At 46.9% G+C, this 18,441-nt stretch overlaps 1 protein-coding gene across 22 annotated transcripts in view; it reads right to left on the bottom strand.

Annotated features, from left to right (window-relative positions):
* Positions 1-18,124, bottom strand: part of rims2a (regulating synaptic membrane exocytosis 2a) — an 88,800-nt gene extending 70,676 nt beyond the window's left edge. For 3 of the 22 annotated variants that reach the window (XM_055502975.1, XM_055502976.1, XM_055502978.1), the window contains exons 1-6: positions 17,777-18,123; positions 17,102-17,299; positions 6,053-6,085; positions 5,196-5,288; positions 1,592-1,802; positions 119-130 (exon numbers count right to left, since the gene is read on the bottom strand). In XM_055502975.1, coding sequence (XP_055358950.1) covers positions 119-130; positions 1,592-1,802; positions 5,196-5,288; positions 6,053-6,085; positions 17,102-17,283 — 531 coding nt within the window. In that variant the 5' untranslated portion in view covers positions 17,284-17,299; positions 17,777-18,123. Of the gene's footprint in view, positions 1-118; positions 131-1,591; positions 1,803-5,195; positions 5,289-6,052; positions 6,086-17,101; positions 17,300-17,776 lie in introns of all 22 variants that reach the window. The other 19 variants (XM_055502980.1, XM_055502983.1, XM_055502984.1 and 16 more) reach the window with 14 other exon arrangements.
* Between the last annotated feature and the right edge of the window lie 317 nt (positions 18,125-18,441).

Raw genomic sequence — 18,441 nt, 5'->3', positions numbered from 1 at the left:
TATATATATATATATATATATATATATATATATATATATATATACATAGAAGAGAATTTCATGTGCAATGCTTGTGTTAGGACATAGGTCCAAGAAATGCAGAAAAGGATTTGCTAACCACTTTATCCTCCTGTTGCAATTCCATGAGAGCAGGATTGCAGCAGAGAGAGAGAGAGAGGAAGGAGACAGAGGGGGAAGAGCAGGAAAGAGAGATTGATAGTGGCATTAGTAGGTCCTGGTTGCACTGTCACGTACTCCAGCAGCACAGGATTGGATGGCATCACATCAAAACTCAACTCATGATTCAAATTTAAGCGGCCTAATACTAAAAGCTCTGGCTTAGTCTGTGGGGAGGATTTAACAAAGGTTAGTTAGGCCCTGGAGTGCCACATTGTACAAAAGCACACTCAAAAAAATTATTCTGGCCCCTAATAAAACATATTTATGATTTTTAAGTATTATATACATGAAAAACAGGATTTCAAATGCTTACGTATGTTTTTACATAAACATAATGCTAATATGCTCAAACATATACTGTACACAAAAACATCAAATAACCTTTACTTGAAATCTGAAATTAATGAATGAAACAAGTTGGTCAGTAGACACTGTGCAGAAGAATCATAAGTAAAACCTAAACTTTATATAATTCAATTTGCATATGAACTGTTTTATCGCTTAAGGATTATGTGAAATATCTACTAAAAGATAAGCTAATATCTACTAAGATAAGACATACATCAGAAGGATCAATTGGGCTGGAACTGCAAACCTCTTGCATCACAGGTAACACTACTGTATACTAACTGAGCCACCAGAACAGTCTTAATAGAAATGCTGAAAGAGAGAACAAGTTTGTACTTTAACAATCCCAAAAGTACAAATTGTATAATTTTATAAAAATTCTATTGCAATGGCAGTGGTCATCTGGTGGTGCAGTGGGTGTAGCATTGAACTGGAAAGCAGAAGGTTTCTGGTTCAAGCCCAGTTGATGTCACCAGGTCCTTGAGTAAGTCACTTCACAGTATGCTCTGAGTTTGTCCTCCAAGGTTAAGGTCAGATGTAGAGAATTAATGAAGTATATTTATTATACTTACATCCTAAGTTATGTGATTTAATGGCATAACCCTAACCTGACTGAAACACTTCACATTAAATATCACTTCTTACCTGATATTTATGTGATAAAATTACATGGAAAATTTACATGTAATTAAATTACACGAAATCCAAGTTTTGGGCCTGATGCAGAATGATGCTGAATGCAGCCATCAGGGTCATTTTTTATTGAAAAGAAGAGGGTGAACGGTTCCCCCCGGTGGTCAAATGGAAAAACTGTATGTTACAGTAAATATGAATAGGTGTTTTGAATCAGCACATCACAGTGAACAGAAATAAAACTAAAGGAGACTTAAAGACAGCATTAGTTGCCGTTAGAGATGCTGTTGACTGGATTTCCAGTCTGATAATGATCTCACTGTGATGTTTTGTAATAATAGTGTGGGGAGAAATTGCTGGGAGGGACATCTGTATGTGTGCCTGTCCTTAAAAATAGTAGAAAAGTAGCAAGCATGTGGGCCCGAATTACCTTATTTGACCGCAGAGACACTCGTCCTCCGCACCGAGCACAAAATTTCGTTTGGCAATATGAACAGAGGTGGCCACAGCCATCGGCAAACTTGGTTTTGTGGCATATCCCGCATGTCGGGGCTTCATTCTTCTGGTCCTGAACCTGTTTAGACTCTTCCCCCATCTTCTTAACCTGTTCCTTATAGGACTCAAACTGCTGGTGCAACTTCCTGTGAAGATAAGAAAAGGATAGAGATTAGAAAAAATAGCTTTGATTCGGTGTCTGGTCTATTAAATCACGACTTGTTGCAGCGTGTAGTTCTCACCAAAACACAAACTAAAGGCCCAGCCTGTTTGTGTTACAATGTTTGCCTCCTATTTTGAAATTGCACATAAACTTGTAGGAAGTTGTTGATGTTTAATTTTGCACAATAGCCTTAACATTGATAAGATATATTCATATCAGGATTATGCTGATCATTGTCAAATTTGTGTTTATTCCCTTCATCCAAATACACAAAAAGCTCACTATTAAAATGTCAGACGTTTGCAGGGAGTGAAATTTTGAAAAGGAAAAGCGGACAACATGACCTTAGGACGCTTCAAAGCTAAGCTCCCTTTGATATCGCTTCTAAAACACGGGAGGCAGGTATCAAATTTGCTTTGCAAGTTTAACATCATTTAATTCCACTTTCTCAGGTTCCTGTGCGTTTAATGAATCATCACCTGTGTTTCTATATCAGGACAGTCGTAAGGTGAGACATATAACACCCCGGAGCTAGACCGATAGGAATAGAAAGCCAATGAGAGTGGCTTTCTATTATTTCATAATACAGTAGGAGACGATCGGTGGCCACACACAGCAGAAAGCACCACCTTTTTTGCCCTTCCCAGTGTAGCATCTAGTGACTTTGCCTCGTTCTGATGATCTTATACAGTAGATGGGAGGGGGCTACCCCTGGCTGATAGGACAATACCCCAAGGGACGGTTGGAAAACAAGCAGGACAAGGTTTAGCCACCTCCGCAGTTGATCCTTTACTCCTAACAAGTACTGGGAGAGTACAGAAAAAAACCCTGCATGCACTCTTCACATGCATTTTGTATGACACATGTCAATTGAGCGTCTCCTTGGAAACTAAACACTGGGCTGACTTCATAATATGGCGATTAGAATTGGTTTCGCCCCACATATCCCCTGCAACATTCATTAGCACTTGTGAATTATTGAGCAGCACTATCCTTTTACCACATACAGCTCTGCATTTGAGATAAACCCGTCCTTTGCCCACAACCAGACCTTTAGAGCCCAAATGCGACAGCCACACATCCCCTGAAGGCCGGGTGCACGCAGCGGCAGGTGAGTCTCAGTCTCCAAAACATTAGAGCACCGATGGCATGCACCTCCTCGTGATTGTTAGGGGATTGAAGGGCTAAATGAGTCCCAGCCTGTGTGTGTTGACCAAGCAGAGATTAGTTTGTAGCCTTGTTTAACTGATCCCACCAAATCTCATTTACTGTCAAAAAGCCAGATAACACGACGATGAAGGTTGTAATGGAAAATGCCATATTCGCCAAGGATCAACTACATATATTCATTAAAATCTATGTTTTATTTTCATTTAATTTCCCTTAAAGCATTTCCAAAGAAATGTGCTTAATCCAAAGTCACAACATAAGCTCTGGGCAACTCACTATCGTAATGTTGGAAAGAGCAACTGAAGATACCCAATGATTCTATCTGTCTCTACTATATCAGGTCAGCTATTGTAAGACTTTGTTCCTCCTCTAACACAACCAAGCAGAAAAGCTTCACAAATCTAGGAATACAGCTTCCTAGCGAGATGAAGGAGAAAGAAAAAGAAATAAACATTAGGGTCTAAGAGAAAAGATAAGCATAACGCAGAGTTGTCAATTAAGTCATGATTAATTACAGTGTGAAGAAGAACAAAGAACAAAGAGTGAATAAAGCGTAAAGTGAGAGTAGATTCAAGTTGCACGGTGATCATTCCAAGGGTTCACTTATTCGGTCAAACACGGTCAAATGTAGGCGACACAGCTGACGAGTAATCATACTCTGCCCATTGTCCCGTCTCATGCAAGCGCATCGGAGCCCTCTGGACCACAGCAGCTACACACAGGCTGTAACACGAGCCTCTCGCTTGGATATGAAGGCTCCGCATATCAACACCACGGCTGAACTACAAGCTCTCTACAGGCGTCTGGAGCCACAAACCCAGCTGAACGTTAATAGATCAGGTGTGAAACCAAATCGCAAGTGCAGAGAGAGTATCAAAGTGGTTTATGCATTTATCACATAGGCTTAAATGTGTTAATCCAGACCAGGGGTGTCCAAACAGTGTGGCCCACGGGCCAACTGTGGCCCGTGATCCACTTTTAACTGTCCCGCAGCAAATTCTAAGTAGTAGTTAGTAGTAGTTTCTCTATAAAACAGAATTAAGAAAAGAAAAATTTTCAGCACACTGAAAATGACAACATAGTTGGAGCGCCAGCTATGGCAGGCGCAAAGAAAAGGCCTCTCTGAGATCAGAGGTCGACCAGGTTTTGAAGGAAAAGGATCGACTTCTTCACAAACTTAGTGGCAAACTACCATTTTTAGTTGTAATAATTTAAAAGTGAAGCTGTCATTTCATTATCTAGCACTCGACTTTAAGAACAAGCACAAAACTGATCAACACACAGCCAGACATATGTCTAACGTCTATCTATTTACACACATAACAGACAAAAGCTACATTAGCTCAGGCTGTCCTGGCTAGCTTGGCTAGCTAGTGTCTTAAACGCTCTGCTAGCGCCCAACGCTAGCTAGCTGCCAGCTTTTTTAGTGTCAGTGTATTAGCGGTGATTTATTACTAAAAATGGCAATGTTGCTGTGAACAAGATTGAAAAATGTTATAATAGTGAAACATTAATTAAAATAACAATTACTTTGTTAAGAACTTGTCTTTTGAGTAAATTAAATTTTAACCTACTTTTTTGCTAAATGCCGCTGTAGCCTCAACCTTCCTTTGTGAGCAGGATGTAATAATAACGGCTGCCTTCCAGGTAAAAGTCACACACAAGCAGCAAAAAGCGACACCGGACACCGCGCAAGACAGAAAACTTACTGGAAAACTCCTCAGCTGATCATCGTTTTCAAAGCGTAACTGATCGCCCAGTGATTGATCAGTAGACTGCCTTCAACCTCTATCACTGTCCTACACCTCTCCTTGCTTGTATTGACCTGGTGAATGTGTTATTTTAACAGGCAGTTCCGACATTACATGGTGAATCTGCATTCAGTCCCACGGCGTCTTTCTCACGCGCTTTAAAGATCCCCTTCAGGTCCCTCCATTGAAAGAACAATGAAAGGACTTGAAGTACGCAGATCAATTCTCAGACAGAGGTGAAAGCATCTTGATTGTTAATATTGGCCTGCGAGTAATACTAGAACCTTTTAAATCACACCACTTCTAATCTCCTGGTGCACTAGGATGTGCAAAATAATTTTGCTGTTAATTCCCTCTGGAATTAACAGAGTTTTTGAATCTTGAATCTTGAATCCAGCTGATGTGTATACCTGCTGAGAAGGAAGTAGATCAGAAAAGTCTGCACTATTACTTACGTGTCTGGCTCTGGCTCCTTGTCATTTTGGGACTTTTGCTGGGGCTGAAGAACATTATTTACCAGCTCAGTGATCCCACTAAAGGGAAACCACCTGTTCAAATAAGCAAAGTGTGACTGGATGAGTCATCATGGGAAAAAAACAATCTATCCTGAAACCAGGTTTTAGGAAGCAGGTCGGTTTCTTTAAAGCGGAACAGTAGCAGAGACATACAGTACAACCAGCGGAGAGAGGAGGAGGCCAGGACACAGGCTGAGCGATCGGTGGAACATCCAAACAACCAAACAACTGAGACTGACAGACTGACAGTAGAGTTGGGAGAGAAGAAGCAGAAAAGCTCTACAGCCAATGGGAATGAGATATGCACCAAATGTGACGTAAGTGTCATTTATTCCTGCTTGGTGCTGCAGTAGGGGTTTTCAGACTAGCTACAGGTACATTCAGTCATAATGCAGCTAAAGCACAGTGGTGCAGCACAGTTGCATCCAGTTCACATTGGTGGTTGAAATACGAAGCTGCACAAGCATATCACAGTGCAGATGACAGACTGCATGAGAATGGGGAGCCAGTCAGAGACCAGGAATAAGGAGAAAAGGTTCGGGGCCCGGTTCTAACAAAGCTGATAGAAGGGAAACGCCATTGTCACTGATATCATGGAAGTCAGATGTTTAGTGCCGTCATAGTCTGGTCAATCATTCAAAGTTATAGGAATGAAGTGCAGCGTTCCATGACATTAGTGACATTTCTTCTCGTCGTCCGCCCAGACAAAGAGGAGGAATCCACATGAAGCATACAGCACCGACTGACAGGAAGAAGTGTCAAAGCCTAGAGCACTCTGGGTAATGAAGTTTACTTACTGTGCCGGCTGAGGCTTTGGTTCTTCTTTGATCCTAAAACATTAAAGAAAAAGTGTGCACAGCTCAGTGCATACAGAACACAAAGAGATGAAGGAAACAAAAGACACAAAGTACTGACACAACTGATATTACATGGTAAGATGTGTGTGGCATAACTTGTACTTAAACTACAATTATATCTTATAGATGATTTGATGAAGATGAGAAGAATAATGAAAAAATGAACAGTGAGATGACAAATCTTGACTTGGGCCAACTTAAACTTGGACATGACTGCTTCATGTGAGTAGCCCTCTTTCACACGCTTTACTACGGCAGCATGGGCCATCACCTAAATCCACCTGAGCCCACCGTCCAACCGCAAGTTTCTATTTGGACCCGAGTGACATCAGTAACTGATAGGGGGCCCCGCCACAAACCCACCGGTTCCCAGAAGCGCAGACAAGCAACTAGACGGGTTCAGAGTAACCGGCAGGCAGATCAGCTTAGCCTGAGTGACATCTGAGCGCTGCCTTGAATTGCACACCGAGGTGAAGAGATGGAATCACTAGCTCATTCTGTGTAAACCCCCACAAAGCTGAGTCAGCAACACATGCCTGAAAAGATTACATAATGACTGACATCACAGCCATTTATGCGCTATGGAAGCAAAACAGAAGCAACATTTTTATTTATTTTAAATCCAGGTATTGACTATTTGGACTAAACTATAATATAATATTAATATAAAATAATAACCAATCTTATTACACCATCACCACAGTCACCATCACTAGACAAGTTAGTTAATATTGTGGTCATTTCTGTATTGCTGTACAATGAGCATCAGCTTTACTCTGATAATCTCAGAAGATATTGTCTGAAAATGATATCTCAGTTAATTCTGCGCATTATTAGCAGGCTTGTACAGTCTGCTTCCACACACTGTTGAAATGCACATTAACCTCCACATTACTGTCTGTAAACAGTGCATCTGCTAGTTCATCTGCTCTACTCCTGTTTTAGCAGCAAACGTCACTTTAAGCACAACTCACCCCGTTGTGCTAGAGCTGAGCATCACATTTCAGAACTTCACACACACACGCACAAACACACGGGCGGCCCTTTATAGCTACATGTGAAATGGAACGTGTTAAGTGGATTTTGTGTGATTCTGACTGAGAAGCAGCAAGACTTGCTTAACTCTAAGTGAATTTATGCTATATATTGTGTTTATGTGTCTATTTGTTAGGTTTTGGATTGGTGCTTTTCCCCAGTTCCCCCAAAGAAATTGTAGTATAGCAAACGAATACAAACGCAGCCACTCACACATAATTTGAATGTGAAGCCAATTAACTCTACAACATTAACAACAAAACCCGCTAACTTTAACTAATTTGCAACTCCTCTACAATGACACACAATAAACACCTGCAACAAAGAATTCAGTGGAAAAAAACTTTAGATAGTGAATAAAACAAATCCAGTAAGTCAAAGCCAATGGAGCCTCAAACTACAAACAGTTGACATGCAGAGTATCAGAATACAGCAAGAAAGCCTGACACAGTCTAGAGCACAGCAGAGCAAGAAATCTGCCTGTCCGATCTGTGTCAGACAGGTGAGAGGACACACGAGGGAAGATGCGGTCCTGTGTACCCATCAGTCTCACTGCTCTGTTTCCCGATGAGCCAGTCCATATTTATCCCCTCGCTGTGTTCTCCCGATGACCTGCAGCGCCGTTCTTTATTGATCCCATCAGACTCGTCTCTGTGGTCGCATTATAAGCCTCATATTTATCTGATGGAGCCTGTGCCGCCTGCTGCCGGACACAGCGTTTGTGCATCTGAGCGCGCACACACACACATACACCAATAACCATGCGTGTACTGTACTCATACGTGTGCATATTTGAGTGAGTGCATGTGACAGAGCGGGAGGGAGAGAGAGAGAGAGAGAGAGAGAGAGAGAGAGAGCACAGTGTATTATTTGACATGGGGCTGTAAAATGAGCGAGGGTAAAATGTCACAAGTGACGTATTGTGCGTCGGTGCTGCTGTAGGACAGCTCGCTTTTTCCATCACTATGAGCTGCTTCTGCTTCCCATCATCCATCACTACACACATAATAAAAACACAGACTCCAGCAGTGACACAGCTTGTTTAATTATTTGTAATTCTCTGTTTTTCATGTGACAATGCCAGAATCTTGTTAGGCCACGTGCTGCTTATACAGTAGGTCTGACTGGGATTAATGCTGCACTGCTCTCTAGTGGACATGAGAGCTACAGTTCTGCAATCAGCTCAAGACCTCTTAACCTGACACAGCTGATGAAAGCTGCAGTATTTAAGTCCTACATCTACTGATGGGGTCAGAAATCATCAAGTAGAGCTACACGTTGTTAGCTCACAGAAAATCAGTTGATTTTGATATTCAGCTAAATATATAAAACATATGTAAAAGTTATATTTTCAGAAGTTTACCTTTTTAATGACTTTACTGAGTGTAAATGTTGCCAGGTCTGGTCTTTTACAACTTCCCCCATGTACACCTTTATCTACAGCAGCTCTACCTACATGCAAAGAATCTGTCATATTTTATTTTGAGGCTCATAGTGTAGTACTAAAAAAATGTTTCCACTCCGTCTTATTAAAGACACAGGCCAGTCTGACCAGTAGCAAGGCTCACTGCACACGCTCCACCTCAAGTGATTTTGGAGACACTGCCTGACAACATTGGAATTACAAAAAAAGGATCTCACAGCCACACAGCGTCCCTGCAGGTCCTCTGGGTCCACGACAGACTGACTAATAATTGGATCATAAGCGAGTAATCTGGCAGCAGTGATATACAAAATACATACATCATTAAGAGCGTCCCAGCCGGTCTGCACGGCCCGGAGATGAGGTTAATGTCTGTCTGAAATCACTTAGAGGCAAAGTACCAGCAGGGACAGGAGTGAGATCCAAATGAAGCCTGAGCCACACTTCAGTAAGGAAGATCTCCTTCCTCACATGCTGCCCTGCTCCTTAAAGTGGGCTGCAGATTCCTGTTCAAATCTGATGTCCCACGCTGTCAGATGCCTCCATCATATCTGACCAGTTCGTTCCTCCTCTTCCATACCAGGCCGAAGACGTCTTTAACCCTTCTTCCCCCGCTCAGGGTGGATTGGGGCGGGCGATAGAGTGCTGAGAACCTTCTCTGGCAACAACAGGCAGGTGCGTGTGGGGCGGCGAGGGGCAAGTGCAGGTGGAAGGGTCGTCCAGCTATCACAGCTGGGCCTTAGAGAGCACCGACAGGATGGAACCGGGCCGCGCTCATCAGAACGGGCAATCTAACAGCACACAAGCCAGATCTCCTGACCGAGGACTAATATTCAGATTGTCCAACAGGACTTGGCACTGGCGGATTTCCCCGAGCAACGGGGAAGTGCCTAATCTGCTGCCAAATATAACTAAAATCCATCTGTTTCTTCAGATTACCTGCCAGGATTCAATTGAGCCGCTCCGTATCTCCCTCCCTGAGAGACCTCCAAATGGCAACGTGTCAGCTAATTACCCAGCAGCCCACACGCTCGCGCGGGCGTTTTCTCGCAGCAAACATATGCAGAGTGCGGACGCGGAGGGCGCGGGTTCACGGCCCGGACGGGGCCTGTGCCTCGTCAGTGCTGCACGGGCGGGTTGAAGCGTTTCCTCTAAGATGAGTGAAAGAAGCATCCACATCCACACTAGTGCAATGAATCACACTCGGTGCCACCCTCAAACACACGGAAAGAGCATGAGGTGGAATGTACCGAAACTGCAGTCAGCTGTCTGCGTCTCACCCAGAGGTATAATAATAGCCCGGCCGCGCGCTAACAATGGAGAGGTAATAGATACGCTGCCTATTATTGGCCGGACTTGCTCTACTCCTTCCTGTGTCAACTCATCGCCGCGCCACGTCACTGCTCGCCCGCTTCGCTAAATTGCATCCAGTGTACACAGCCAGACAAGAGCGGGGCCACCTGACCACACACACAGGCTGCGCCCAGCATTGAGCGACAATAGCGCCGCGCACGGCGTCACACGCCCTGGAGCCACGTGCTCCACACGACCAGCATCAGCTGAGATGAACTTCAACTTGCTTGAAAGGGCTCCTAGGCTCCGGCAGCTGGAGGATCCCCAGTGGAAGGATTCCCTGGCTGTGCTGCGATTTGAAGGCAACCAGACCCCCCCCTCCCAATACAACACATCCAGGCCTTCCTAGCATCACCGTGGCGATAGCAGCCGAATCTCAGCCGGATGAGTGATACGGAGGGATTAGTGGGAGATTCTCCATCGGACTGTGGTCGAGGGGCACGATCCCAGGATCACAACAGTCTGTCTCTCCTCTCATTAGTGTGGAATGATGGGGATGAAGCACAGGCCTCGTCAGTGCTGCTCTCATGGTACAGTAGTTACCGTAAAAAACTCAGAGCACTAAACAGAAGCCAGCAGCAACAAACGCAAGCGCTCACACAAAGAAAGTCATGGCATGGTGCATTCAAATGTCGCACACTATGCCGCAGTGTATGTTACAATATAGTGGCTGGTTGTGTGGCGTTCAAGGGCCTTATGTAAGCTCCACCGCTGCTTTAATGACGTCATGATAACAGCGGCTCTTTATCCTCCTCTGTTTATGTCAGCTGACTGATCCACTTCTGCCACACTGCAGCATTTACTGTACAAGTAATGCAATACTACTACAGTATTAACCTTTGATCCCCCGCTGGAGCAGAAGGCATCTGAAAGCGAGACGGTGGCCACAAATCCCAGTGTGTGCATCGCAAACAGGAAGTAAGCTGGAAAACGTGCGTCTCGGTAAACAATCCTCAGGATATTAGCAGGGATTGCGTAAGAAAATGTAAAGTTCCCCCAAAGAGTCACTCCACTAATGATTACATAATATCCCACTGTCTGGTTGGAGGCCTCTGCGGAGCGAATGTGTGAGTGTGCGCGCGCTAAACAATACATGGCCGACACGTGTGTCTGCAGAGCGCCACAACCGGAGCCGCACAGCGACCGTACAGTATTAGAAGGAGCCTTTGGGCCACGCGCATGTGTGTTGAGTCACCAGCCTGCACCTGCTCTGACCAGCTGAATCTTGAATGAGCGGATCACAGTGGTAAACACACACACACACACACACACACACACACACACACACACACACACACACACACACACACACACACACACACACACACACACACACACACACACACACAAAGCCTCTATTAATAAGCCACTTTATTGCTGGTGTTAATTTTATCTTCTCACTTCGCTTAGCAGCGATCTATCATTTAAATGAGCCGAGCTGCTGTAGGCTCACGGTGCATCCAGTGCACAGGCTTTACACACAACAGGAGCAGCTGAGGATTATTACAGCTGGGATCAGGCGACAGAGACATTTCCCTTTTGAACTCTGCACACAAGCTTTTTGGTGAGCTCTGACTTCCTGTTGGTTGGAGTTCCTTTATTTTCCTGGACGACTCAATGACCGCAGGCCTCGCTGCCTGTTCCGAAGCCTGGCTTAAAGCTGGATGTCTCTGCTATTAAGGGTCCAGCTAACAGCATGGGGTGTCATCAGATTGAAGCTGTTTGGTGCCAGGCTCCACCTTTGGTAACTGACCGCTAAGCAGCTTGTTTCCCACTTTCTCTGTCCAGGAATATGTGATGTTAGTCTGTGCTTGTTCACCACAAACATCCAGGGCATGTGAATTGAAACCCAGACGCCACAGAGCGGAGAGATGTCTTTCGTCTGACCTTTTAGGGCACAACAATCATAAAACACGCCCTGGGGGAATGTCAGAGAGGAGGACAAAGGCACCACACCTCGCTAGCTGTAATTATCTGCCGTGACACAGTCCCACAGCCTGCTCTTCACATAGACAGTAGCAGGTACGGTTGCTGTTTTGCTTAATCAGTGTGTGTGTAGTGCTGAGTTTGCTTTAGCGAATCTGACAAAGACACAGCGCATCCTCGCAGCCGGCTTTGCAGTAGCTTGTTTCCCAAAACGTCTGGGGTCAGATGCTGTGTATCTTCCTTTACACTGAACGGTGGTCAGTGAGTGTACATTACATTACAACCTTCCTTGTGCTGAGGCCTCCATGTAATACATGTCCCCAATGCCATGTTCCACCAAGGAAATTTCACATTTCACATTCACAGGGAGGAAAGTCCCTTTGCACCAGTATTTTCAGTATAAAAGCCCAGAGGAGAAGAAAACCTATGCTGACAAATGCAGATGTTGCTTAGAACAAAGTCCTGGGAGACGGAGAACAGCAGGCGACGGGAGATGGGAGGCTGTCATATCAGCAGCCGGACCCGATAGCATCTCAGACGTCAGTGTCTCTCCTCTCATTTTCTCCCTGATGCTCTCTTCTCTTCTCCTTTCCTGTCCTCCCGCCTCCCCCGGTGCCTTCTCATTTCCTCTCCTCCCGCCTAGCCTGCCAACCTTTCCTCTCACCTCGCCCTCTCGTCTCCTCGTCTATCCCTCCTCGGCTCGTTCTCACATAGCCGCCCTTTTCCTGTCTAGTCCACCCTTTGCCTTGTAAGTGACCCAACCGAACATGAAACTAAAGGCAGCATCAAGTCACTCGGCTGAACTGGTTGACATGGGTGAAATGACACGCGTGCTCCCAATGCTAAGCATTAATGTGCACAAATGGCTGAAAACCATCCCAGATTCCTATTCTGACCATCCCATTCTGAATGGTCAGGAACCAGCACGAGACCATAGAGACGACAGGCTAATAGCAGAAGGCCAAGCTAAACCTAACACAGCTTCGCTTTCGCACCAACGCAGCTCACGAGCAACTTCTACGTGGACACGTGAGTTCTCACCAGCCGAGCCAAACTACCTGGCGCCGTGGCAACCCACCCCTAGCCAAAACTCATCGCTATGGTGATTACTACCGTAGCTACGTGGACGGACGACGCACTCGCGGAGTATAGAATCGAGCGTCCACTCTTTCACTTTCTCTCTCTCTCTCTCCCTTGGGGAAAGTGATGGGGGATGGGAGGCCGTGGAACGCGCATAGCAGGATGTGCTCTTTGCACGGGGAGGCGAGTGAGCACGGGTGAGTGAACCAAGGCAACCAGAGAAAAGGCAGAGAGGAAGAAGATTTGTTTATATATGCTGTGTATTATCCAGTGGGAGAACTCAGCGAAAAGATCCTGCTCTGCTTTCATTCATTGGTCTTCAACAGCTGGTTGAGACACTTCAGACTGAGAGGAAGCTGCATCACGTGCTGCCACATTTGCATTTAAAGGTGCTCAAGCGTCGTTTCATTCATTCTCGTCTTATTGGTCACATTGCAGTGTCTCATTCTCTGTAAGGTGCTGTTTTTCTCCTCTACCCTGCTCAGATAACCTGTAAAATGCCCGCTGCTGGTTTCGCCGCTAACTGTGAATACGGGAGTCGCCGCGGCGTCTGTGCGTGTAGCACTCCGCTGCAGCGCTCCATCACTGTGGCTCTCAGAGGGCCAGGGTTCCTGTAGCCTCCAGGGACGCGTGGCCTCTCTGCAGCTCTGACCCCAGCTGGTACACTGAGCTCTCGAGCACAATCAGATAAATGACCAGGACGGAGCGGGGAGGTGTGTGGACGTACGCGCATGTTGGACGATCGGTTGTGGGGGGCGGTGGGTGATTTCAAAACCAGCGGTTTAGAAATGATACGCGCTAGATTTTATACATTATTACCATATTTATGAAATGTCCAGATTATGATCTATTACTTCCTGGTGCTTAGAGCTGTGTAATTAATGCCACAATAATGGGGCAGTGGAGTGTACAGTGTACATAGAAACAACAGGATATTGAAAACAGGGCTGAGCAACATAAGGCTGACATTAAAGGGGCAGTCATTAAAGCTGACATATGAAGATTTACTCAGGGAGCAAATAAACGTTGATCCGTGAGTGATCAGCTCTGTTTCATCTTCCTCAGCTCTGGAGCTCTTATTTCTAGCGGTTGATGCTGATGACAAACTGAGCAAGTTAAGGTGAGGTGTGAACCGCTGACTTACATTATATCTAGAGCTGCAGGTTGGAGACACATTGATCTCAGGGCATCGATGAATCTGATCATTATTTTTTATCTATCTGTACAAAATGGCACAAAGTGAAAGGAAATAATATAATAAATTTTTAATTCATTTCATCTTTGAATTTCAGGGGGAAAAGTCAATATATGGGGCCCTGCAGCCAAACGTTTTTTCTCAACATTCTGATGCTGCCAGAGAGACCAAGTGAAAGCACCGCGTCACGCTTCGCCTTTTACAATTAAAATGGGGGAGCCCAAATAAACGGCAGAGCAGCAGACACCTCAGAATAGCTGCGTCTCAGCGGGAGTCCCTCCTACAAGGCAGCCAGCATAATTAGCACTGTCAGAGGGCGTCCCTGAGCGGATGACACAGTCCCCCCGATCCACGGCTGGAACACTGTCAGAGGCACGAGAAGAAGTGGGCGATTTACTGGTGCGCTGCTTAAAGTAGAAGAACGTAAAGCGATATGACTATCAGCTGGATGCCAGTACTGGGTTCTGTCACAACTACATCTGGTGTGTGCCAAAATAATGGAAACACCTGAGTATAAGAGGAGACATTAGTCCATGCTAGCCAGCATAAAGTGGCCCTGAAGGAGCAGAGGAGTACAGAAAGAGGAGAAGTGAAGCCCCAGGCGTCGTGTGGGTCACCTCATCACAGGCAGCTGATGGCTGCCTATAGGACATGCACTGTCAGGGCCAATGGGGGTGGGTGACCCATAATCATTATTACTGTACCGCTAAGGGCCTCACTGATGCATGGAAAGCCACGCTAGCTGATAGCTGTGGTGTCACTGCAGCGGGAGAACGTAGTGCACGGGACTCTGAACTGTAGGCTGGCCGGACGCGGCTTTGATGGGCTTTCTAGCAAAGAGCCCACGTTTCGGACTCGGGTGCAGCGCATCTTCATCATCCGCACGCGGGCCCGGTGAGAACGAGCGGACTCCGAGAAAGTAGCTAATTACATGCGAGTCAGCGCTCCCGGTAGCACCTCCAGTGAGATGACAGCGAGTTGGCGAGCAGGATCTCTCTCTCTCTCTCTCCCTCTCTCTCTCTCTCTCTCTCCCTCCTCTCCATCCCTCCATCCTCCCAGGATTCCCTCTGCTAGATTACACACTCGAATGTTCAAAACTGCCACTTTCTCAAAAAGCCGAGCTGCTGTGGGCCTGCGACATCCCAGATGCACGGGCTGCATGAGCTGAATTCCTGCTATGAGGCATCCAGTGACGAGTTAATCCGTTGCCGCTGTACCTACGCCAGGACTGAGCATGCTAACAATGCTTCAGGATAGGTTATGCGTGTGTGATTCATGGGTAAAGAAAGTGAGGATTTACTCTTCTGATGACTCACGATGCGTCACGCTGCACGTATAGAGGCCGCATGTTCTAATTAAACCGACACAGCTGTGCTGTAAACCGCTGCGCTAATAATGTCCAAACAAACAACAAAATGGTGGCAGTCTGCCTTTTATGTTTTCACCACATCTTTTGTCAGACATAACGCTGTGGGGCCTTGCTGGTGAGATAAAACCCCAGGTAACCGGCCACGGTGGAAACACGATTCTCATTCAAATGAGGGCACATAACAGGTTGCACGACCGAACGGCGGCCGCTGTGCTTTCAGTTCCTACGGCCCACAATCAGTTACCTAACGTTACGTTGAGACAACCAGTCAGCCGTGTCCTCAGCCTATGGTCAGTCAAAGTAGGAGTGACTAAAAGTGACAATCCCCTTTACCTCAGAGTCAAACAAAGAGCAAAAACCACAAAGCTACTGGGGAGGCGAGGGGAGATGGGGGACGCGAAGGCAGCGGCGGCCGGGGTGAATCACGCCGCACGCATGGCCGCCGCCGAGGTAGCTGTGTCTTGGAGTGCATGAGTCATGTTCCTCATGCAGCACCACTAGGTAGGGATTGCACAACTTCTCTCTCCATTAGGAACGCCGCCTTGGCGCAAACATGCAGCTGATAATGGAAAACAAGTGCCCTAATGCCTCTAAAAGGCTCCCAGCGATCCGAGCCCACAGCTCCTCCACCAGCCACTGGCACCTGCTGTGAGGCCGCAGCGCCACGAGGTCCGGCACTAAATATGCTGGAAACGCAGGAAAACGTCTAACTACAAAAGCCCTGGTTAGTGGGCTTGAAAGCATGTGCATCCTTTTCATTGAAGGAGGAAAAGTGGAGGAAAATCAACAGGATGGGAAGATTTAAGGAGACCAGTCGAAATCCCTCACTCTTTCCCAGCCAGGCTTCCCAGGGAAGGTCAGGCTAAACTGCGTAATAGACACTAGTCCTACAGGGACCAATTGTGTGTTTTTATAACCACAACAAGGCAATAAAGTGAAGTATGTCTCTATAAAGCACAGCTACTACTACTGTGTCGGCGGCGGGAACTCTCCGGTCCACCTTAAAAGCTAAAACCCTACAGTGGACAGCGCCACGGTGCTGAAACAGCTCCGAGCGACATCTGTACGTAAGCGGGAGGGTGAGGAGGGGCTGGTGGTGGAGGAGGAGATGGGTGTAGTGGGGAGGAGGGGGGGGGGCAGGATGTACCGAGACTTTAATGATGGAATCACACACGCGCGCCACAAAGGACACCTTAAATGATCTTTCCAGTGTCACATTGTGTAATCTCGGTGACGCGCGTGGGGAAAGGTTAAGCATTTTAGCGTGCCTTTTACGTAAAAAATGGCGGCCGCTGCCACTAACCCAGCCCATTATAGTACGGCTCGAGCTGCACAAAAGTCAGAGGGAAGAGGTCGCACCGTGTGCCGCATTCTAGAAGACGATCCACTCAGCCAATTCACTGGAGTGTTTTCTAAGTAGGGGGGAGTCACGGGGTGACGGCAGGTGAGGGGAGCGCTCGTCTCACCTTGGTCCATCCTCTAGTAGCCGACTACCGGGGCTTTAGCTTGGATGTCAAGAGGCAACATGACCCCCCAGACATGCTCACTGTAACAACAAACCACCCCCCCCCCCTAACGACGGCAGCCGCCACAGCCTCTGCCCCTTACTTCAACATGGACTGCTCCTGCGCTTCCTCCTTCTTCTGTCGGTCCATGACGCCGAGGATGATCTTCCTCTCCTCCTCGGTGAGGTGGCTGAGGTCCGGCATCTCCGGCATGGCGCCGGCCGCTGAGGAAGCGGAAGCGGCGGCAGGGCCGGGGCCGCCCCGGGGTCCGTGTGGAGCAGACATCTTTTACGCACAGCGGCTAAAAAACGAGAAGAGCACCGTCAACCACCAGCATTCGGGGCCACATTTCTTTCTTACAATTCATGCCGTCAAAACTCAAAAGCGGCGGCCGGATCTGCCGGGGTCACGGCGGCTTACACACGGCATGGCACCTCGCTTAGGGGTATCATGCACACATCGCGCCGTGCGGCAGGAGGAAGCGTCAAAATGTTAATTACAGGCTCCATCCTCCGCTACTAAACGCTCTTGATGGGCGGTTTATCGAACGCGCCGCCCGCGACCGGGCGACTCGCCTGGCGAAGCTGTTGCTGGTCGCAGGGCGAAATTTACGCATGAAAATATACGGGAAAACGGTGGTCACTAGAAATGTCCTTAAACGGAAGCAGCGGCGCAGCGACGGGAAGCTACAACCTTCAAGTATTCCCAACAAAAGCCTCCATCCATCCAGGAATGAAAAGTAGAAAAGAATAGTGGTGACTTAAAGCCCAACTCTTGCCTTTTATTTTGCAGTCATGTTAAATCCTGTCTACCCCATCGCTCGCATCCTTTAGGAATGTTCGGCTCGCATGTTGGGATAAAAGATGCCCCGTCCGTCCTGGCGTGTTTTCCTTCGGAGCGCCTCCTCTGTCACTTGGGTTTAGCTCGCTTTCCTCCAGGTTGGTAAATCTTGGTGATTTCTTAAATGCACAAAAATGGATGCAATGAGAGCGAGCGAGCGAGTGAGAAAGAGAGAGAGAGAGGATGAGAGAGTGAGGAGGAGGATAAAAAAATCCAGATCGGGAGAAGAGGCGGAGCGACGAATACACGTAGAAGAATAAAGCCGAGACTCGCTGGATGTTCATTGACAGCAGGCAGACAGCAGCCGCAAAAACACGGACTGGAGGCGCTGCGCGCAGCTGGAGCGGCACCATGCATATTTCATAACCAGATCATGAGCAGCGTGAGAGAGAGAGAGAGGGGGGGGGGGGCGTGAGGAGGGAAGATAAATACACGTAGGAACGGCAACTGTTGCAGCAGGTGTGGCGGTGGTTCCGGTCAGTGGTGCTTTTACGCACTTTACCGTAGACACAGGCCTTATTGTTAGATGACGGAGGGAGGGGAGGACAGGATTCACTGTGTAAACACATAAAACATGATGAAATGTTTGTGCTCTGAAGCGGT

Source organism: Betta splendens, chromosome 16 (assembly GCF_900634795.4).
Source record: "Betta splendens chromosome 16, fBetSpl5.4, whole genome shotgun sequence".
NCBI classification, from domain to species: domain Eukaryota; kingdom Metazoa; phylum Chordata; class Actinopteri; order Anabantiformes; family Osphronemidae; genus Betta; species Betta splendens.
Note: the sequence above shows the minus strand (reverse complement) of the source record. Positions and strands in the feature narration are given on the sequence as shown.